Source organism: Sorghum bicolor, chromosome 10 (genome assembly GCF_000003195.3).
Source record: "Sorghum bicolor cultivar BTx623 chromosome 10, Sorghum_bicolor_NCBIv3, whole genome shotgun sequence".
NCBI lineage: Eukaryota > Viridiplantae > Streptophyta > Magnoliopsida > Poales > Poaceae > Sorghum > Sorghum bicolor.
The window spans coordinates 2066254-2088914 of record NC_012879.2 but is presented as its reverse complement, the minus strand read 5'-3'; the positions used below and the strand labels follow the sequence as shown (position 1 = coordinate 2088914).

Genomic DNA, 22661 nt, shown 5'->3' with positions numbered 1-22661 from the left:
CCATGACAAAAAGTATTGTTCGCTGATTTGTTATAAGAGAAAAATATTGTTGACATTGCTGAATAACTGACAGATTTGATAGATAAGGTCAAGCAAACAGGCTTAGGGTGGAATCGGAGAAGTGGGTTGGACACAAGTGAGGCCAGCAAGCATGCCTTGTAATCCATTTGAGCCTATCATGGAATCAAAAGACACCTTAGAGCAAGTGTAATAAGAGGTTGTAAACTGCCTAAATATTGAGGTTGAGAAGAGAGAAGTGGACCGTAAACTTACAGCCAACTTAGACAAAAGAATCAAAAAAAACTCTGTAAGAGAGACAAGTGGGCAGGGACGAATCTAGAGGGTTCATCGGAGTCCATCGACCCCCAACGAATTTTGTGAAGACCTTAGTAATTATTATTTAAGCTTAATAAATAATAATTGTCCATGCCAAATCCTGAAGACAGTCCATGCCAGGCCTTGTTTAGTTCACTTAAAATCCCAAAAAAAATTTAAATTTTTCGTCACATTGAAATTTTAGACGCATATATGGAACATTAAATATAGATAAAAAATAACTAATTTGCAAGACAATCCTTTAACCCTAGTTAGTTTATGATTGGACAATAATTATTAAATATAAATGAAAATACTACAGTAGCCAAACTTAAAAGTTTTCACTAATAAACAAGGCCAATAAATAAACAGCTGGTTTGTGGAAGCTGCAACTCTGCAAGGTTCAGGTCCAAGTTCGTTTCAAGGAAACAACCTGATGTCCAAGTAACCTGAAGGGAGTAGTTGTTTGGGTCGCTTTGTACTCAGGGCTTGTTTAGATCCAAAATTTTTTTGGATTTTGACACTGTAGCATTTTCGTTTTTATTTGACAGACATTGTCCAATCATTGAGTAACTAGGCTTAAAAGATTCGTCTCGCGATTTACAGACAAACTATGTAATTAGTTTTTATTTTTATCTATATTTAATGTTCAATGCATGTGCCGCAAGATTCGATGTGATGAGAAATCTTGTAAAGTTTTGGGTTTTTGGCTGTATCTAAACAGGGCCTCAGTATAATGTACATTCCCTTCTGGCTCCCTGTCTTTCAGTACTAAATTAATTAATTGGTTCGAAGTATATGTAACAGGTTTGTTTTTGCACGTATTCTTTATTTTTTTTTGAATTGAGGAAGTGAGCTGACATATCTGGATGTCAAATAAGAAATACGCAGTATGTGAACACCATTGTTTGTTTTTTATGTTCTTGTTGACAAAAATATCAATAGAAAAGTCATTAGGACGGTTTCCAAAAATGTTTAGTCTAAAATTGATGTTTATATGATATATGTAAAAAAAACCGTATTGCATGAATCTAAAACAAAATATGGATTCGCTGGTCTGAAAAACTATGGCTGAAAGTACTGTTCGCTGATTTATCGTGAAAGAAAAATATTGTTGGCTGACAGAAAAGTACGGCTTATAAGACAAGCGAACGAATTATGGCCCCCATTGTTAACCCTATTGGCACTCAGCTTCCTTTGCTTGCTCCCAAGTCGCAACTATAACAGGTCACTCGGGGACCTTCACCATCCTTAGATCCATGACAGTACTTCGAGATTACAGTGAGACTATCTGAAGACGGTCCCAAGAATTTAGGGTACGCACAAAGTCCATAAAAACACAGGAAGCACAATTGCACAAAGTCCATAAAAACATAGAAAAAAACTGAAGATCAAAGAACTGAAACATGAAAACGCATGTTTGCATTCATATATTAGTTAGCAACTAATAATCAGCTCTTTAGGATCAAACAGGTCCAGCTAATAGTCTACCTACCCAACTGACAGCTATCTTACTACTTGGGCCAAACCAGCTAATAGTTTGTAGCTAATATTAGCTATGAGCTATTAACTAGTGGATCCAAAAAGGCCCTAAATATATACATAATTAACTCTTACTCTATCTCCTGAGTACTTCAACAGAGAATATATTACTGGTGCATTGACCACGATTAAGACAGACAGACCTAGTTTCCAAAAGTTCTGCCTTCCGGCCTTGCCTGCAAGTGCAACTGCACCATAAGGCCGTCAACCTCCTGTTGCAAGCACTAACTGCATCCTGAAGCGCCGGTGCCCCATCAGCTGCTGCTGCTTCTTCAATCAGCTCAGGGAAGTTACCCAGTCACTCGGTGACAGCCTCAACACCGTCCCGGGCTCGGATTGTCAATCGAGAATATGTCACAGGCAGCATGAATAGCATCAAAGGCATCACACAAGTCTGTAATCGCACAAATAGCTCATGCTCCATCGGTCAAGATGATAAATAAAGCAATGTGCTGAGAATAAGTCACGGGCTTACCAGTAGCTTTCTTCCTGGCATCCTGGAACCCCCGGCTGAGGGAATCGCGATCCGTGCGCACAATGTCAAGCTCCTTAGACAGATCGCTGGCCTTCTTCTCAAAAGCTACAAGAATCGGACCAGGTTACAGCCCATAACACATCCAAATTAAAAACAACTCCGGGGGTCAGAAGAAATTTACCTCAAGCAACCTCGTTCTCCTGCTTCAGTTTAACTTCTAGCTCCTTGTTCTCCTGCTTCAATTTGACTTCCAGCTCCTTGTTCTCCTGCTTCAATTTGACTTCCACCTCCCTGTTCTCCTGCTTCAATTAACTTTCAGATCCTTGTTTTCCTGCTTCAATTTAACTTCTAGATCCCTGTTCTCCTGCTTCAATTTAACTATCATCTCGGAGGCACGCTTGAGGCTGAGAGTGATCTATGGCAGTCTAGTCATGAAGGACGTTGCAGTCTCCTTGACCTTCTCCTACTCGACCTCGGTGTGCTCCTTCTCATCATCGATCTCCCATAGCAGCTTGCTCTCTGCATCCTTCATCTGGACATAGAGCATCCCTGGCTCCTCCTCGGCCTTCTTCCCATGTACCTCTCCCTCCACTTCAACAGAGTCCGTAGCGAACCCATCCGACTGCTGACTAGACCCCAGGTTGTCATGCGGGAGAGGTCGGCAAGGCACATGTGTCATCTTAATTGACTTGGGAGTAGTCAAGGTGGGCAGCGTTGTAGTGGTAGGAGAAGCATGACGTGCCGACGACGATCGGAGTGGACATGGCTCCGATTGAAGTGGCAGAGAGACTGCCCGTGGAAGCGACACATGCACAGACCTGATGTCTACAGTGGAGCAAGCGAGGGCCTCAGTGAACTTTCTCTTCTTCCTGTGGGACAGGGTCTCCGTATCCTCATCATCAGACAGCGGCTGGGCAATTGGCGCACTGTTGTCGGACTCTTTCTGTTGTGCCAGCTCATTACAGGAGCAGGCCACAACTTCCTTGGCCTTCTGTTGGAGAGACTCCCCAGAGGATTCAGCACCAGGGATCCTCAGGTTCTTCAGAGGGGACTGGCTGACAAGGGTGGCGGTGTCTGTCGTCTGTGGCATGGCTCCCTCTTTGTCTTCCTCTAGAGTCACTGAAAGATACTTGCTCAGGTCCTGTAACAAGAGCATCAATCAATTAGCATTAATGATTCAACAGCTTATCTATAAGTTCTAAGAAAAACTCAAGAGAAAAGGAACGCTGACATGTTTCACTGGCTTGCCATGGGTGCGAAACTTAGTATCAGTTGACACAAGATGGGCCGCCCGCGAAAAAATTTCATCTTCAGGCAACTTCACCGGCGACTCCCGTGTGGGGTCAGAATTACCAGTGAATTCAGACATCCGATGGCACCTCTTCTTGATCGGTTGGATCCAACGAGACAAGAAGGTAGTGATCAAATCGGCTCCGTTGAGGCCATCTTGGATCAATTCATTGAGGTGTGGGATGATCTTCTCCACCTCGGCCATCTCGTCGGCAGATGGGGGGTTACTCCACGACGGCAGCTTAACAGGGCAATGGTCAGCAACGAAGTCAGGCAGTGATGGCTTCTCGTTCCGGCAGTAAAACCACCTCGAGTGCCATCCCTTGTTGGATGTCCGCTGTGGGATGGAGACGTATGGCGTCCTCGAACGAAGCTGGATGCCGGCTGCTCCAATGGTGTTGTTGGGGTCTAGCTTGCTTTCTGGCTTGACATGGTATATAGCCATTTCCACATACCCAAGTGCGGCTCGATTCCCAGATACGCCTCGCACAAAGTGATGAAGATTGAGATGTGGAGTATACCGTTAGGGTTCAAGTGGTGAAGCTGCAAGCCGTAGTAATCGAGGAGGCGGCGGAAGAACGCGTGCGTCGGCACCGAGAACCCACGCTCGAAGAAGGGCCCGAACACCACGGTCTCACCGGTGCGCGGCTTCGGGACCGCGTCGCCGAACGCCGGGCGCCATCCAATCAGTGGCTTCTCCGGCATGTACCCAAGCTCCACCAGTGTGCGGCATCCGACCTCCGAGACACAGGATTCTGCCCATTCTGACATCGGAACTTGGACTGCAACCACCCCGCCTAGATCTAGACGGTTAAGACGGGGCGGAGAGGAGCTAGAATCTAGAATGGGGGTGACGGACTCAAATCAAAGATGAAACAGATCGAGCAAGTGGAGCTCGAAGAGTCGAAGTGGGCTCGGAGCACGGAGATGGCAGAGGCGGAGCGCTCCGAGGCGAAGGCAGTGCGAGGAAGAAGACGGTAGTGTTGGCCTGTTGGGGGAAACCGAGAAAGTGAATTTTGTCGTCTTCGCTGGCGAGTGGCGAGAAAGAATCCCTTCCTCTTCCAGACGACCGACCGGAGCTGCCGCTTGTGCGCACCATGCCATGCGAGTAGGCTTCAAAAAAATTTGTTCCACGTTTCGTTTGTATTTGACAAATATTATTTAATTACAAACTAACTAGACTTAAAAGTTTCATCTCATCAATTCCAACCAAACCGTGTAATTAATTTTTATTTTTGTCTATATTAATACTCCATGCATGCGTCTAAAGATTCGATGTGACGAAGAATCTGAAAAATTTTGCAAAGTTTTTTGGGAACTAAACAAGGCCCAAAAATAGTAGGCCTTGTTCCAAAAAATTTTGGAAAAACGACACGGTAGTACTTTCGTTTTTATTTGACAAATATTGTTCAATTATAAAGTAACTAGGCTTAAAAAATACATCTCGCGAGACAAACTGTATAATTAGTTTTATTTTTATCTATATATAATGCTATATATATGTGTCGCAAGATTCGATGTGATGGGAAATCTTGAAAAGTTTTGAGTTTTTTGGGTGAACACTTCCAAAAAATTTTGCAAAACATGAACACTAGCACTTTCGTTTGTATTTGACAAATATTGTCCAATTATGGACTAACTAGGCTTAAAAGATTCGTCTCGTAAATTACAGATAAACTATGTAATTAGTTATTTATTTTATTTATATTTAGTGCTCCATGCATATATCGTAAGATTTGATGTGATGGAGAATATGAAAAATTTTGCAAAAAATTTTGAGAACTAAACAAGGCCAAGTACTCTCTCGACATCATCAAAAGTAAATACACATTTTGTAAAAATTCAAATATATAAAATAGAGTAAAGTGCACTGGCAGTCCTTAAACTTATTCGGCTATGTCATCCCTATCCTTGAACTTATAAACCGAGTATTCAAATTCTTGTCTATGTTATTCTAGTTCCTAGATTTTTAATCACTCTTTTAGATCCTGCAGCTGTTCATCGAGGTCCATAAACTTACAAATCATCCGTTCTGGTCAAATAAGTGTTGCAACATATGGAATAGTAGAAGTCACTAGACTAATTGTGTTATACTCCCTTTGTTCCAAGATAAGTGTTGCAATGGTATTCATGTTGGTCAAACTCTTTTAAAATTGACTAGTGTTTTTTAGAAAATACTAGCAACATTTGTATCATGGAATAAGTTTATTATGAAAATATTTCAACGATCTATCTAATCTAATACTATATTAATATTTCTTTGTATATATTTGACTAAGTTGAAAAAATTTAACTCCTCAAGAAATAAGAACGATACTTATTCCAGTAAATACATATACAAATATTAATATTACTTCTTTTAAATTTAATCAAGCTTAAATTTAGTTAATTTCTCAAAGTGTGAGATAGCAAATTTATTGTGAAACAGACCTTCCTGTCATATGGAATGAATGGTTTTTTTGTCATATTTTTAGTTTCTTTTTACAATTTGTAATGACATTTTGTAAAAAATATATATAATCGACAAGTTATTTATTAGACCATTATTTTGTGAGAGTGAATTTAACAATATTAGGTTAAATATTTCAAAGTCAGAATCCTCTGAGCCTACAAGAGGTTTAGATGGTCCCAGTGGGTCAACATATAAAAATCAACGTATCTGGATTTACCATCATACAAAACTAGGAGGATTCCCCATGGTTGTCGCGGATATGAAGAAGGAATATAAATATGTTAGAATGTTAATCGCTAAGAATTTATATGTATAGTGTTGGTAATGAAGCAATATATGTTAATAAATGATATCGTTTGCTAATGCGAATAGCTTGAATGAAGACATAATGGTATGTGTTAATTGAATGTGTTAGTGGATGCTGATGTGGATACTTTGCATGTTGAGATAATTGAATGTGCTATGATAAGAGAAATAGCTAGTGGAGTTTATCTTTATAAGAGATATAGATAGATTAGAATAATTCCTCACATGTTGTGGTAGGGCTTTCAAATAAGACATTTATAGAAAAATAGATCTAAGGCCTTGTTTAGATGTAAATTTTTTTTAGATTTTGACACTGTAGCATTTTTGTTTTTATTTGACAAACATTGTCTAATTATGGAGTAACTAGGCTTAAAAGATTCGTCTCATGATTTACAGGTAAACTGTGCAATTAGTTATTCTTTTTATCTATATTTAATACTTCATGCATGTGCCGCAAGATTCGATGTGACGGAGAATCTTGTAAAGTTTTGGGTTTTTGGATGTATCTAAACAAAGTGTAGAAGAAATGATAGACAAATAAATAGTACAATGTGAATGCCTTGTGTGTTGACTGACTAAAAATAATAATCTACCCTACTAATGCACCAACATAAACATTGCCAAGGCTACACAAAAAAATCTTCCCCGCTGAGATAACTCTCCTCCACTCACCAAACAAAATGTACCCACAGAAACAACCACGTACAAATGAACCACTCAGATTGCTTCTTATCTTTCTCTCTCCTTACTCACTCAAATCCGACGATCAGAATCGCGTGTATGGTCCTCGTCGTCGCCCAACCATCTGCCTCTCACAAGGGAACCCACATCTCGGCCCACGCGCGACATCCGCGCGAGATCAGCCAAATCGTGGTCTGCCTCGGCTACGCAACGTCCGCAGTCCGCTAGCGAGATCGCCATCTCCTACTGACCTGGGGCAGTGCAGCCGGCCGTGCCTACAGCCGCCATGCAGTTCAACAAGATCACCGTCCGCCCTCTGCCTTGCGCCAACGAGATCACCGGTGCAGCCACCGTGCAATCCAGCGAGATCGTCGTCCCACAACCGTCGTGCAGTCCAATGAGTGAGATCGTCGTTCGCCCTCTCCACCTTAGCCGTTGTCCAGTCCGGCCAGTGTACAACCGATCCCGCCCCTATCGGCTACGCGATGTCCGACGTCCGCCACCGAGATCACTGTTTGCCTTGGCATACGTCCACCCTCTCTGCCCCAGCGCTGCGCATCGAGAGTTCGAGACTCCTCCTGCTGCGACGATCCCACTCCGGCCGTAGGAAGCATGGGAGGAGGCGCCAAGGACTGGCGGATGTTCTTGGCCTGCTGGATGTTCTTTGCATGGTAATTCTATTCCACGTTTAGATTGCATCTTATTAGAGCTTGTAACGTGCTGTTATTTTTCTATTGTATATGTGTTCTCATCAGTTTTTGTTTTATCTCTGCTGCTGAATGACTTTGTTCAGAACATCCAAAAGATAGATGTCGTGGATACAAACTTGACTCAACCTGATTATGGTAAGGCACAGAATTCTGCAATCAGCACTTCTAATCTTTCATTCAAAAAAATCAGCACTTCTAATTAAATGTTTCTTAGATCCTTAAAATATTAGGTTTTAACCTCTCCCATGCATCGGTGTTGGGTTGTTGGCAGTGAGCAGAAGCCAATTTATCTTCCTGTAGAGGTTGTTAATTATGCTTTTAATTCATTAATACTCCTACATATATCCTGCTGCTATTTCTGAAAATAAATGTCAATTTGAATTTCAGGTTTGCAAGATACTCCCTCAATTCCAAATTATAAGTTATTCCAAGAATCTTGGAGAGTCAAGTATTAAAGTTTGACCAAAATTATAAAAAAAATTATAAAAATTTATTACATCAAATAGGTACGTTGCATTGTCGAGGGGTGTGTCAAGATCAAGAGTTTGACTAAACCATATATTCCACGGGAGAACAACACCAAGAATAATGTTTATAAAGACGTTCCAAATTGTTGATTAACGTTGGGTATACTCAAATAATTTTATTTTTGGTGCTCCATGTTTTATTTAATTTTATTTGTGTCAATATAAATTCTAGACTTGTGTTCTTTAGTTTTTTGCTTTAAATTTTATTTTATGCATGTCCTATGCTTCTGGTATTCATTAACAAATGAGGAGCTGATGCGTGTGAATTGACCTTGTGTAATTTGCGACCTTCCACTGTTGACAGGTGCAAAGCCTTCTCAGCATTCCTCGGACATACGACCTGATACGTTTAAAAATGGCATCTGCAGTTATATATCACAAAAAGAATGCCCTCTCTTCTTTCTCATGTTTTGTTATGCAAAGCTAAAACATATCTTCTTTTAGTGAAAGTCCAATTGCTTTGGCATGGCTTAATGCCCTGACGTGTCTGATGCACTTTGTCATTAGACTTCCAGTGTAAAATAATTTGATTTAGCTAAACTTTAATTGATGGACTATATATGTTGTGTTTAGACGCTTAAGTGTTTTCTGGATAATATATATGGTCATAAACAATCATGTGTGACTTAAACTATCAAAAAATGTTGTTACCTGGTTGTTTTCAAGTGCACCCTTAAAATGAAGCCATGGCGTTAGCATGGGCACTATACTAGTTGGATTTAGTGGAAGATTATCTGGGGATGATGTGGCACTTAGTGGAGTACACAATGTGGATGATTTGCGTGTGAATATTGAAAGATAAGTGTAGTCAGAGAAAAAGACTGAAAGATAAGTGAGATTTTTGCTTTTGGCTTTGTTTAGTTTCAAAATATTTTGCAAAATCGATATTGTAGCTTTTTCGTTTGTATTTGACAAATATTGTCTAATCATGGATTAACTAGGCCCAAAAGATTCGTCTCGTCAATTTTGACCAAACTGTGTAATTAGTTTTTATTTTTGTCTATATTTAATACTTCATACATGTGTCTAAAGATTTAATGTGACGAGGAATCTGAAAAGTTTTGCAAAATTTCTTGGGAACTAAACAAGGCCTTTATAAAGAGATAGATTTGAGGGTAAACAAAATTTTATAAATGAGAAAAAAAGGAAAAACCATCACTTGAATAGTTATGATTATGGACCCGAGATGCACAGTTGTATCCGTGACAATTTATATATCAATTTCTCGTTTCCTTTTCTCCTTCCACAAAATTTTGTTTAATATTTGAATTTTGCAGGATAGTTAAAAAAAAACTCTCATTTACCATAGATTCAAATAATTTAAAGTTTAATTAGATTTAGAAAAATATCAGCATTTGCATCATTAAATACATTTACTATAAATAATAATACCTTATAAATATTTTGATTAGAATGTAAAATTATTTAACTTCTCGACTGCCTGATAGAAGGCAGTTCGGATTGGTTTCAAAATTTCTTTTAAAAAGGATTAAAAAAAGACATACAGCCGAAGAGCTGAGCTGAGTGCCTGAGCTGGTGAGCCCTGAGGCTATCTCCAATAGAAGAGCCATTTGGGAACCTAAATCCAAAATAGGTTTCCAACACAATACCTATAGCCTCCAACAGAGTATCCATACAGAAGACCTATTTTGAGTATCAGGAGAGGCATAACCCAAATTTGGGTATTCTCTCTTCGAGACCATTTGCAGAGAGTGTTGTCTTTTAGGTCTTGTTGTTGGAGAAGACTAAAAATAGGTATGGAATCTTTTACCTGTAGCGCTACCCAAACGACAATTTGTTGGAGACAGTCTGAGTAGCAATTTCTTCCCAGCACGTCCAGTGTGGACGGTTCGCGAGCCTCCACGACCCGAACGTTCGGGAGAAGGCAAATTCCAGACACCACACGCACAGCGCCGAACGGATTTCCTCGTCTCGTCTCTCCCCCAATCCGACCACCCCCATTCATTCACCAACCCAAAATAAAAAAGCCGTCCCGGGGCACCAGGCTCCGGAGTTCCTCCGGCGATCCCTCCCTTAGACGGCCGTCCCCTTGCGCGCGCGCTCCAGGAGGGCCTTCCGCCTTCAGGTAACGACGGCAGGGATAAACTCTTCGGTTAATTTCCTGCTAGGCAGTTAGGGATCGGTGGAGCGTTCGTTGTGAAGTCTCTGGTGCTTGTTGCGCATTTCGGTTTGAATACCTTGCTCGTCGGATTGGTGGTGGTGTTCTATATTAGCAAGGAATGTGCATGCATGTCGATGGTGTATTAGCTCTTCTGGAACAATCGATGGGTTAGGTCTTTTCTTAGGAAGAAAGAAGGGAGGGAGGGTGTCTAGAATCTAGATACCCGTATGGGCGTAAATTTATTTCTTTATTAAACCCATTTAGCGATGGTAATGCTCAGTGCAATTGTTTCATACCTTCTCATGATTGAAATTGAGTTGAATAGCTTTGTTTGGGGGAAGGAATGGAAGGATGCTTGCTTGAGAAATTTTGCATTATATGATGCTTACTGTGTGATAAATTGTTGCGAGTAACTCACTACTACCATAACCGTTTCAGCTTGCAGAGCCCACCTAATTGCTGCGAAATGGATAGAGGGCAGAACAGGAGGGATGACGTCTTCAGGGGCAGGGATCCATTTGCTGGGTTTGGTTCCCACAGGAGCTTGATTTCTGGCTTCTTTGGGGGGAGGGATCCATTTGATGATCCATTCTTTACCCGTCCGTTTGGGGGTCAGATGATGGGTGGCATGTTTGGACCTAGCCCGTTTGGGGGTCAGATGATGGGTGAGCATGACATGTTTGGACCTAGCCCTTTTGGGCCGATGGGAGGGCCTTTTGGGGACAGGGGGAACCATGGGTTCATCGACCAAGCTCCGCCTAGGGGTAACAGCAGAAGGCCTGTGATCACAGAGGTTGATGAAGATGAAGGAGAAAACGCAGAGCACGGTAACGAGCAGCCCAACCAAGATTCTTATGTTCAGGGGCCAGATGATGGGAGTGATGGTATGAGCCTGGATGATCCGGTTTACTTATCTAGTTTCATTCATGGAGTTGTTGCAAGGATGATATGTAGGTGTCACATCTTTTGGTTTGTTTCTTTGTAGGGACAGAAGGTGGCCAAGTCCAGCTGCGCAGGGATCTCAATAGGGCTAATAGTGGAGGGCAGCCGCAGGCTCGTACTTTCACATATCAGAGCTCTTCTGTGACGTATGGTGGTATTAATGGAGCTTACTACACTGCTTCAAAGACTCGGCGGACTGGCAGTGATGGGGTAAGCTAGTTTCTTAGGAAGCTGCAAGTGATGCCTTATTTTGTGGTTCTTGGAGTTAGAAGTGACGATACTTATGCTTCTTGTAGATCACTGTGGAAGAAAGCAAGGAAGCAGATACAACAACTAAAGAGGCCACTCATCGGATCTCCCGAGGAATCCATGATAAGGTAGATAATCTTTGCACATCAGAGTTGCACTCGATTAATCAAAATTATATTGAGAAGCCCCGTGCACACATGATTGTGTACCTAGCACAGAGTTGACTTATCAATTGCTAATGGATCACAAAAGGCACAAAAAAAACCTTGAACTTGGTGCAGTATAACTATTTTTTTCTTGTACTTTTTTAGGGCCATTCCCTGACAAGGAAACTGAATTCAGATGGGAAGGTTGACACCACACAGACACTGCACAACCTGAATGAAGGTTAATTTGATATGGCTTGCTTTCCTTGATGTGCCTGGGATTCATTTTTTCATTAATTCTAACTCGAGTACTTTATAGATGAACTAGCTGGATTTGAGGAATCATGGAAGGGGAATGCTGGACATTACTTGCCTGGCTGGAACCAAAATGCTGGTGTACCTAATAGTGATAATTCTGGTAAGCTGTGCTTTATATCTGAAGAAGTTATGCAAATTGCTTCTGAATAGTTGGCTTGATCAACCAAGGACGTTGTCCTTTCTGAAGATAGATAATTTCTTCTCTTAGCATTATTTCTCATTGAAGGAAGAATAATTCCTTCTAAGATAGGTCATGTCCACTATGCACTTGCATTTAGTCTGTGTCTTTATTTATACCAAGTCGAAGTCCTAGTAAATGTCATCATAATTCATAAACGAAACTATAACAGATTGCATGTGAACACCATCTGATGACTTCAGTGGGGCGCTACCTACATACAGCGTACATCAACAAGTAGATGCTGAAATATGAAGTGCTACCAAATCTATAAAACCAAAGCAGTTTTTTTTTTTGGCCATTTAGTAAACGCTAGCATAATCTGAGATTCTGAGATGAACACTAGAGATAAACTTGTTGCTTGAGCATCTTTTACAGGACTCGGTGCATATTGTGTGGGTATTGCTGCTCTTGACCTCTTGCATTTTTTCCCACACCAAATTATATAACTGTTTGCACTGTGGGGTGCAAAGAGTGTAGTTCAGTTACAGTTTTCTTATATTGCTTCAGTCCCTAGTGGGTGTAGCAGCTGACTTGCTTTGAGATTGTGTCTACAAGCAAAGTCCCTATAATATATTATTTTGTACTGAAGCTACTAATGAAAGATTTGCGAGTTTGGTTTCAACATGAAACAAATTATGATATTGGAGGAAAAAGTAAGCCTTGAATGCATTAGAGAATGAACAGTGTCCATGATTACATTAATTGACTATTTTGGATTCCAGAAATCGTTAGGATGAAATCTTACCCTGTGACGCCTGTACATGCCTGACAAGAAGCAGGATCATCCATGGTTATGAGCATGTAATATGAGCATTCTCTTGAATTCTTGATGCCCATCCTTGTAGCCTTACTTCCTTCTTTACCGGTTTTGCTAGGTGCTTACTCCTGCTTAGCAGTAGTTACTTATGCGGCATACAAAATCGCAGCATGCTTTAGTAACTGAAATTATGTTTGAACTCTAAAGTCCTGAAATTATGTTGGGGGCTGTCTGTTGTAGGTTCTGAATGTGTCAAGGTTTTCTATGTATGGTTTGTCAAGATGGTCCTCTGCAAGTCATGTTGATCCATCGAGATCAAATGTTGCATCGGCGGCCTTCTTAACCTCGAGTTCTCCACCTGTTGGTGTACTGCAGGTAACCGTAGCTCCAATGGACGTGACCGGCGGTCGGCCTGGGGCTGGGCGCTTCCTGGCACGGAGCAAGGCCGTGATCCAAGGCGCAATGGAAAGCCAAAGTCACGGGTCATCCCAATCTCCTGAAGAGAGTACACACGCTTTAGCATGGACGGAGTAGATAGATAAATAAACAGCTGGTTTGTGGAAGCTGCAACTCTGCAAGGTTCAGGTCCAAGTTCGTTTCAAGGAAACAACCTAAGGTCCAAGTAACCAGAGTCCTGACGAAGGTCCGAACGTGCCCGGTACCTGAATTACTATTTGTGTGAATGTGTGGAAACGTAGAAACTCCCCCATTCCTGTGGTTGTACAGTGTTACTACCTTATTATCTCTGATGTGAAACCATTTGTTTCGTCGAGACGTCTTGCTATAAAAGCATCGCGTATATTGCAAGCCAAACCTGATTCGTTAGGACAAGTGCTGACATTGTTCTGTTGTGAGTTGTTTGGGTCGCTGTCTCTGAAGGATGTGATAAGCGATCTGCTTCTGTGTTTGGGGAATAACAAGATGACCTCGGTTTTTTTTTGTTTTGTTTTTTTTTTTGCTTTTGCCACTGTTAGCAGCAGAAAGGATGGTCGAAGAGGAGAAACTACAAGAATCGGGTGGGAACAGGTGCCACTGGTAACAGTCGCCATCGGCGGTTCAGGGCTTGAGGAGCTCAGCTCTGGCATTGGCAGCACCAGGCAGCGTCGACGCACGCAGCTCCCGCGCAGCCTCGGCGCCGGGGCCGCTGCCTTTCGGTTTCAGGACCCAGCCCTGCCGGCTGTGGACCCGGAGACACAGCCACCTGTGCTGTGCCCCCTCGTCTCCTCGAGCCGGAAACAAACCAGAGCAAACGTCTCAGATTGTTGGTGAACACCGCGGGCGTGGGCGTCAACCACCCAGACGGAGACGGCCATCCTCCGCCTTGTGCTTCCGGTCGCCAACTATTTTACCTTTGCCCGGACCTGCCGTGATTTCTCGATGCTCACATGAAGCAAGCTTCAAGCCTCTTCTCTCGTTCAAAGCATACCTGAAACAACCAATGTAATCTCATGGACTGCATGCAATGACCGGAGGACTTGCAAGGAATGGTTGTCCTGATGAAGCCCTTGTGCTTCTTTGTCAAGATGTTGGCACAGCATGAACACATCCATCCCGGATGACTTCACATTTGGGGCTGTGCTGCATGCTTAATGCTTGTGCTACGGTGGCAGGCATCTCTCAAGTGGAAGGATGGTCCATGGCAGCAGGGCCTTCCAAAGTGGGTTTGCAATTTGCATCCCAAGTGCCGGGATATGCGGCGGAGGGGCGCAAGCAATGTGTTCATTGGCATTTCTGATGAGGATCTGAACACAATGCTGTCTGGGTTTGCCACAAATGGATGGGCAAATGAAGCACTGGCAATGTATGACAGGCAGCGATAAATGTCCCTCGCCCACCTGCAGCCGCCTGACGCCACGCTTGCTGACCGGTGGCTGCTCGCGCGCTCCGGGCCGGGGTGCCGGACGGCGCAACTTCGACGCTCTCACCCGCTCGTCTCGTGGGACGGCGAAAACCTCACGACGACTGGATTGCTCCAAAGGATCAGGGAGGAGGGCGATGCTTGGTGCACCGCCGGCTTTCGTGGTCTCACCACGCTCGTGGCATTTGCGGCATAGGCTACAAGTTATTTCTTTAGAAGCGAAATCGTTTCTGCGCCACCGTTAGAGCCGGTGATGTGTTTGTTAGCCGATCGATCGAATAGGCCGCAGCAACTCGCACTTGGCCTAGCCGTGCTTTGTAACCGAACTCCCACTTCTCTCAAAGCAATACGTGCAAATGCGCGATTTCGAGAGGGAACAAAAATCCAACAGTGTCTGCCCCGGCCTTCTGGAGCAAGGGAAGTACGTCCTTTGTTTGAATCAATGGTGTCTGCGCATGGAATCCAACCAAAGACTTGCGTTCTCGACATGTATGCGAGATCAGGGAACATCACAAAGGCTCCTGAGATAGGATAGGGACTATTATATTGTTGCTGTTGTACTCCAGATAGGATAGGAATTTTCCTGTTTCCGTATAGCAAACAAGTTGTCCGGATCTGTGCCGTGCCACGGATCGATTGCGTCGTGATCACCACCTATAAAAAAAAAATTCCTGAATTGAACAACTTAACGATCGATCATATAGCTTCGTCACAGGCAAGGCAACGATGAATCTGGACGCGAGCCCTGCCATCAACTTCTGGAAGGACCCGAACGCCGAGCCCTGCTGCATCTGCGGTGAGGGGGAGGAGGAGAAGGGCGCCGCGGCGGCGGCGGCGGGGCACACAGAGCTGACGTGCCCCTACAACTACCTGGCCCCCGCCGCCGCGTCGTCGTACGTGCCCTGCCGGGCGAGGGCCGCCGCCTGGAAGGAAGGCAGGGGCGGCCTCTCCGAGCACCGCTGGTTCCTGCGGCGCTTCGTGCGCGCGAGCAACCTGCCGGAGAGCTGCCGGCCGGCCGACGTGGCCGGGCTCTTCGCCGCGTTCGGGCCCCTGCGGATGTGGCACGTCGCCATGGACGGGCCCGGCAAGTGCAAGGGGCTCGCGTGTGTGGTGTTCGAGCGCCGAGAGGACGCGGAGGTGGCGGTTGAGGACCTCAACTGCTACAGCTTCGGTGGCCGTAGCTTGCGGGTCGACTGGGCGTATCCCAGCGCCTGATTAGCCATGGAAGCAAAGATGTACATCATATACTATTATTTGCCATATCTTTTGAAGCAATTGTAAAATCAATACGCCAGTCACACCACCGTACAATTTTATTTTATTTATGTAGGCTTTGTTTGGCACAGCTAACTTTACTAGTAAAGCTGCTTTTTTTTTAAAAAAAAAATAGCTTCATAAATAACTTTATAAATAAAGTTAAGTTGTTTTGGAAAAAGTTTTTTTTAAGCAACTCGAAGAGCCAAAAGGCCCCTATAGGAATTTATTAAAGCGAAGTGAGTTAAAAAAAAAGTAGTACAAAAGGGAAAAGATGGTCAAGAGACGAAGAACGAAAGAAAGAAAATTAGCAAAAAAAAAAGGAAATTACAACAGATTTTGGATCCATAAATCAAAAGTAGCAGAAAACTTAGCCTTAACCTGTAGGGTTAGAATTCTGAGTTCCTTCTCAAACTTTTCTCTGACTTTATCTTGCTCTGGTTGGATTCCTTCAAAGATGTAATCATTTTTGGTACACCAGATAGCCCAGCTCATCTAGATTGCAGCAATCATGAAGAAGTTGGAATTCATCTGAAGCCTTATTTGATTAATTGCCTGGAATATTTCATTTTGGTTTTGTAAGTCTATTCCAATCATTTCCCAGCACTGAACTGAAAACAGACAGGAAAAGGTGCTCCATTGTCTCCTCCACTGTTGCCTGACATAGGACACAATTGACTGATTGGAGTTGCATTCCTCTTTTTCTTAGGAGGTTTCTGGTGCTGAGTCTGTCCTTCAATAATAACCAGAAAAAGACTTTATGTTTTAGCTGACAACAGTTAGCCCAAAGCCAGGAAAAAGCCTAGGGTACCTGCCCTTGATGATGCTTGTTTTTGTATACCTTGGATGGTGAAAAGTTGCCCCATCTGGTTTCCCAAGAGTCGTTCTATCCAGCAATTTCTAATTCCTCCTTGATCTCTTGCAGTTTCTGGAACTGTTGAAAAGCTTCTGTGGATAGTTGTAAGCTGAAGAGCTCCAGGGCTTCATGATGTGAATGCCATTTTGCCACTGTCAAATGCTTATGGAAAAAGTGTTTGGTAAAATAGCTTCACCAACTACTTCATGCATAGTTGAGAGAGAGAAATAAGGGAGAGAGCTGCAATAAGCTATTTTTTTCAGCTTCATTCCAACTCATGTCTCTGTGAGAGGAGAGAAAAAACAGCTTCACCCATAAAGCTGTTTAGAAATAAGTGTTTGACAAAAAAAATCACAACAGCTCATAAAACTGTTGCAAACTGGGCCGTACTCTCTCCGTCCTAAAACAAATCATTTTAACTTTTTTAAAAGTCAAGCATCTTAAATTTGACAAAATTTATATAATAAAATAATAATATTTATTTGTGATACTAAAGTATTATTAGATTCCTTATTATTTATATATTTTTATCGTATATATCTATTTGATATCATAAATATTTGTAAACTTTTATATTAGTTTTAGTCAAAACAGCTTTATGAGCTGTTGTGAGCTGTTTTTTTTTTGCCAAACACTTGTTTCCAAAAACAGTTTCATGAATGAAGCTGTTTTTCTTCCCCTCTCATAAAAATATGAGTGAGATGAAACTGAAAAAAGTAGCTTATTGCAGCTCTCTCCTGTGGGGGTATAAACCCCTATACCCTCATGGGCCTATATGGGCCGCACCATCAGAGGTGGCTCGGCCCACAAGATGAAGACGTGCGGCGCACGACTGGTCGGCGTGCACCGCAAGGCTACAAGATTTTGTACCAAATAGGATACTTTGCTTGTAACTCTGTCCCTTCAGGATATATAAGGAGGGGCAGGGGTCCCCTAGAGGACACATCACATCATATTCTCTCAACACAAATCAATACAACCAGACGCAGGACGTAGGTATTACGCCAACTCGGCGGCCGAACCTGGATAAAAAGCTTGTCCGTGTCTTGCGTCACCATCGAGTTCGTAGTTTGCGCACCGTCTACCGATAAACTACTACCGTGGGTATACCCCAAGGTAGACTGCCGACCAGCTTTCGTCGACAGTGGCGCGCCAGGTAGGGGGTGTGCGTACAGCTCTCCCGACGAACAAGATGGCCATCATCCCCGACTTCGCGGCCATGGCGGGCGACTTCACGTTCACCGTCAGCTTCAACAACTTCACCGCCATGACCACGGAGGAGGTGTAGATCCGATCTGCGCCAACCACTTCTTCATCGACGTCGGCGGCGGCTTCAACCACGCTGGCTACGACTCCGACTACTCCAGCAACGTCTCCGACCACGCCGACAACGCGTCACCCGCTTCCCTGCTACAAAGAGAGGCAGATCGACAACACCGACCTGCTCGGGCCATCGACCAAATTGTTTAGCCTACTTGCTCTGACCACCAGTCGCAATAATAATCGCCGCGAAGAACGACGCTACGACAACAGCGACCACCGTCATGACAAGTCGAAAAGCTCGAGGGCCGGACAATTTTGTCGTCACCGACTAGACTTTCATCCAAAGATAAGTACACTTCTAATATCTTATTTATTTTTGGCATAATATTTTTTATTATCATTCAAAAAAAACTTTTTGTTTAGCCACACTAGTTTTTTCTCCTACACGAGCTTTCCAGAGCCGGTACTGTCTCCGACTCCTCCCTACACGTGCACGAGATCCGCCCTCTGCGTTCCGGGTGGTCGGCAGTAGCTCCCTGGCGAGGCTGGCAATCCCACGCGTGTCTAGGTTCCGCACCTCATGCTGATTGTTGGCTAGACCAGAGTTGGTACAAGCTCTAGGATGAATTAACTACTTATGCTAATTTTATAACAAAAAATCTAAAACTTATCTCAGTACTGATTTTTATCTAAAGTTTATTTATACATCATGTACTACCTATTCTTTATATTTATTTTTCAGGGGTTTGGCCCAGTCGACAAGCTACGCTCGGAGACTCGTCGACTATTCCCTACGCTGTGCCCGGGGACTGCTCCGACCACCGAGCACGTTTACGTTCCCAACCACGCTCGGGGACTTGTCGACTACTCTCTATGCTGTGCTCGAAGACTGTGCCGACCACCGAGCACGTTCACGTTCCCAACCACGCTCGGGGACTTGTCCACCGGTCCCTACGCCGTGCTCGGGGACTGCGCCGACCACCGAGCACTATACGCTCGGGGACTGGTCGACCAGCTCACCAATTTGAGAACTTGGGGACTGCACCGACCACCGAGCACTATACGCTCGGGGACTGGTCGACCAGCCCACCAATTTGAGAATTCGGGACTGTACCGACCACCGAGCGTTATATGCTCGGAGACTGGTCGATTAGTCTATTCAATTGCAGACGAGCATGATATGCTCGGGGACTGGTAAATTCAATTTTTTAGACCTTGCTACAAGGCTCATACTTCGCCTTCCAGCAAGCTCGGGGACTACATCGGTACGATGCATCTGGTGATGCATCTCAGTTTCAGAATTTCTTTGAGGACTTTTCTTTTGACCCTGGCACCACGTGCCTACGTCACCTACTACCAGGCTCGGGGACTAAGTGGGCACACTTCACCTTGCGGTGAATATGCTTGCTTTTTTGAGGTCTATACTTTTTAGAAAAGTAAAGTGGGCACACTTCACCAGGAAAAAATCTTTTTTAGAGCACCATGCATTCTTCGAACAACCTGCTTCTTCGATGTCAATGTTGATCAACTGTCTTTTGAGTTGGTCAAAATACCGTTGCAACTGTTTGGGCGACTTTCCTGCTTATTGAAGACGTCAAGCCTCACTGATCGAAGAAGCTCAAGACGGCGTGTTACATCATAATACATGGTGCTCGGGGACTAGCTGTGGGGGTATAAACCCCTATACCCTCATGGGCCTATATGGGCCGCACCATCAGAGGTGGCTCGGCCCACAAGATGAAGACGTGCGGCGCACGACCGGTCGGCGTGCACCGCAAGGCTACAAGATTTTGTACCAAATAGGATACTTTGCTTGTAACTCTGTCCCTTCAGGATATATAAGGAGGGGCAGGGGTCCCCTAGAGGACACATCACATCATATTCTCTCAACACAAATCAATACAACCAGACGCAGGACGTAGGTATTACGCCAACTCGGCGGCCGAACCTGGATAAAAAGCTTGTCCGTGTCTTGCGTCACCATCGAGTTCGTAGTTTGCGCACCGTCTACCGATAAACTACTACCGTGGGTATACCCCAAGGTAGATTGCCGACCAGCTTTCGTCGACATCTCCCTCATTTCTTTCTCCCATCTATGCAAAAAGTAGTTGGTGAAGTTATTTTATCAAACATTTTTTTTCAAAATAGCTTAGCTTTATTTAGGAAGTTGCTCATGAAGCTATTTTATAAAAAAATAGCTTTACTAGTAAAGTTAAGCTGTGCCAAACAGAGACTTATAATTTGGGATTATAATTTGGGACTAAGAGTCTAAGAGAGTAGCAGAAATCGCATAAGAGAACGTGCAAATACCACACGAATCTCAAGAAACTCCCATGCACTTTACCATCTCGGCGGGCATCATGCTAGTGTGAAAGAGAAAGAGTGATCAACCGCAATGTGTATTGATCTATGGTGTATAATCTTATACACGTACAGGAGCCTTGGGCTCAACAGACTCGATCGGCTATAGGGAGTCGGCTACGCGAGCAGCCATATCGCAGTGCGAGAACATGCGATGCATGGCGAGCCTTGCGGGAGCGCGGCGACCGTGTCCATTGGATCGCGTCGACCACGTCTACGTACGTACTTTACAAGCTGGGCCTGCATGGGCCTATAGAGATTACCTCACTAACACACACACACAACACCCCACCCTCAGGGCTTGTTTAGTTGTGAAAAGTTTTTGGATTTTGACACTGTAACACTTTTGTTTGTTTGTGGCAAATATTATCCAAATATAGACTAATTAGGATCCAAAGATTTGTCTCGTAATTTATAGACAAACTGTTTAATTAGTTTTTGTTTTCGTCTATATTTAGTGTTTCATGCATTTGCCACAAGATTCGATGTGATGAGGAATCTTGAAAACTTTTTGGTTTTTGGAGAGAACTAAACAAGGCCTCAGTCACTGCTGTGGAGCTGCCTACACAGACTACCTCGAAAATCTTTGAACAATGACGACTACAGCCTTTTGGTGAAGATATCAAGGACCTCGCCAAAGGCTTGGAATCTGTAAGACGTGAACCTCACCGAGGGCGACCTTCTCGCGAACGAAGTGAACATCGAGCTTGATGTGTTTTGTCCGCTGATGATAATGGGATTACGCGCCATGTACATCGAGGAAATGTTGTCGCAGTATGTGATCATAGCACCCTGGACGAAGCAGTGAAGCTCGCCAAGAAGTTGGCATATCCACGAGCACTCCGCGATGGCGTTCGCGACACTACAATACTCAACCTCTGCACTGGAGTGCGACACGGTCGTCTACCGCTTAGAGCTCTAAGAGATGAGGGATTCATGAGGGACACCATGAACCCGGATGTAGATCGTCGAGTGTTCGAGCATCCGGCCCAGTCAGCGTTGGTGTATGCAGTCCACTTGATCGTCGCGGCGGGATGATGAAGATCGAGGCCGACCATGCCCTTGACGCAACGGAGGATTTGCTTGAGGAGCGTTAAGTGTGCATCACGCGGCACATGCATGTGCAAGCACACTTGTTGGACGGCATATGTGATGTCGGGCTGTGTGAGCGTGAGGTACTGAAGCGCTCCCGCCATGCTTGTGTACTAGCTAGGACACGTAGAGGAGATGGCCATCAGTGTCGGATGCCTTTGATCGAACGTCAGCTAGCGTCATGGCAAGGTTGCAGTTACTCATCCTAGCTCGCTCAAGTACCTCCTTGACATACTTTTCCTTAGAAAGAAAGAAGCGGCGGTGTCGCGTTTAACATCAATGCCAAGGAAGAACCGCAATGGTCCCATGTCCTTGATGGCAAAGGCTTGCTTCAACTTCTGGACGAGGAGGCGCGAGGACGATGCTGATAGGATCATGTCGCTGATGTAGCGGAGAGTTCGCTTGAGGATCGAGATCATCGATCTTTTAGGCAGTGGTCTATGAAGCAAACGACTGGGTCGAGGCCAGCAGCTTCTCCAGCCTAGCGGTAGTGTGTCCTATCTGGCCGCAAAACCTGATTGCAGTGTAATATTTACCCGCATAATAGTAGTTAGGGCGTCGGTAACGATGGTTCCTCGCCACCGTTAGAGTTTAACTGTGTATCGGTTCAAAAAAACTCATTTCCCTCTTAATATACAACTAACGGGCCATATGGTCCGATCGAGAAAAAAAAAAGACATCTTACAATATCATACTGCAATTAACTTATGCATGCTAATAAGTCACAAATTTGGTCCTCGATAGAAAGCTCGTTGATTTTTTTTTATTAAAGTTTCAAATTTTACATTTACATTCTTTGAAGTTATTTCAAAGTCGTCGCTGTGCCAAATGCAAATGTTTGAGTTAGCGTCAAGTTAGGAAATACTCCCTCGGTTCAGAAATGCTTTTGGATAAGTGCAATTTTAACCATTCCTTTTATTAAAAAAATTATGTAAGTATCATTTACTACCTCTGTTCACATTTA

At 43.8% G+C, this 22661-nt stretch overlaps 2 protein-coding genes across 2 annotated transcripts; both read left to right on the top strand.

Annotated features, from left to right (window-relative positions):
• LOC8068404 lies at positions 10196-13885 on the top strand. The gene is made up of 7 exons (XM_002437729.2): positions 10196-10384; positions 10859-11304; positions 11406-11572; positions 11659-11739; positions 11923-11998; positions 12077-12175; positions 13389-13885. The coding sequence occupies exons 2-7, from the start codon at positions 10887-10889 to the stop codon at positions 13511-13513; spliced, it is 966 nt and encodes a 321-aa protein (XP_002437774.1). The 5' UTR covers positions 10196-10384; positions 10859-10886; the 3' UTR covers positions 13514-13885.
• LOC8068403 (eukaryotic translation initiation factor 3 subunit G) lies at positions 15598-16086 on the top strand. The gene has a single exon (XM_002437728.1). The coding sequence runs from the start codon at positions 15598-15600 to the stop codon at positions 16084-16086; it is 489 nt and encodes a 162-aa protein (XP_002437773.1).

Bases quoted from the DNA above. Each gene is read 5' to 3' on its own strand.
- LOC8068404 (XM_002437729.2), top strand. From the start codon at position 10,887: ATGGATAGAGGGCAGAACAGGAGGGATGACGTCTTCAGGGGCAGGGAT. The intron at 11,305-11,405 runs GTATGAGCCTGG...GTTTCTTTGTAG, and splicing joins GCCAGATGATGGGAGTGATG to GGACAGAAGGTGGCCAAGTC. The intron at 11,999-12,076 runs GTTAATTTGATA...AGTACTTTATAG, and splicing joins ACTGCACAACCTGAATGAAG to ATGAACTAGCTGGATTTGAG.
- LOC8068403 (XM_002437728.1), top strand. From the start codon at position 15,598: ATGAATCTGGACGCGAGCCCTGCCATCAACTTCTGGAAGGACCCGAAC.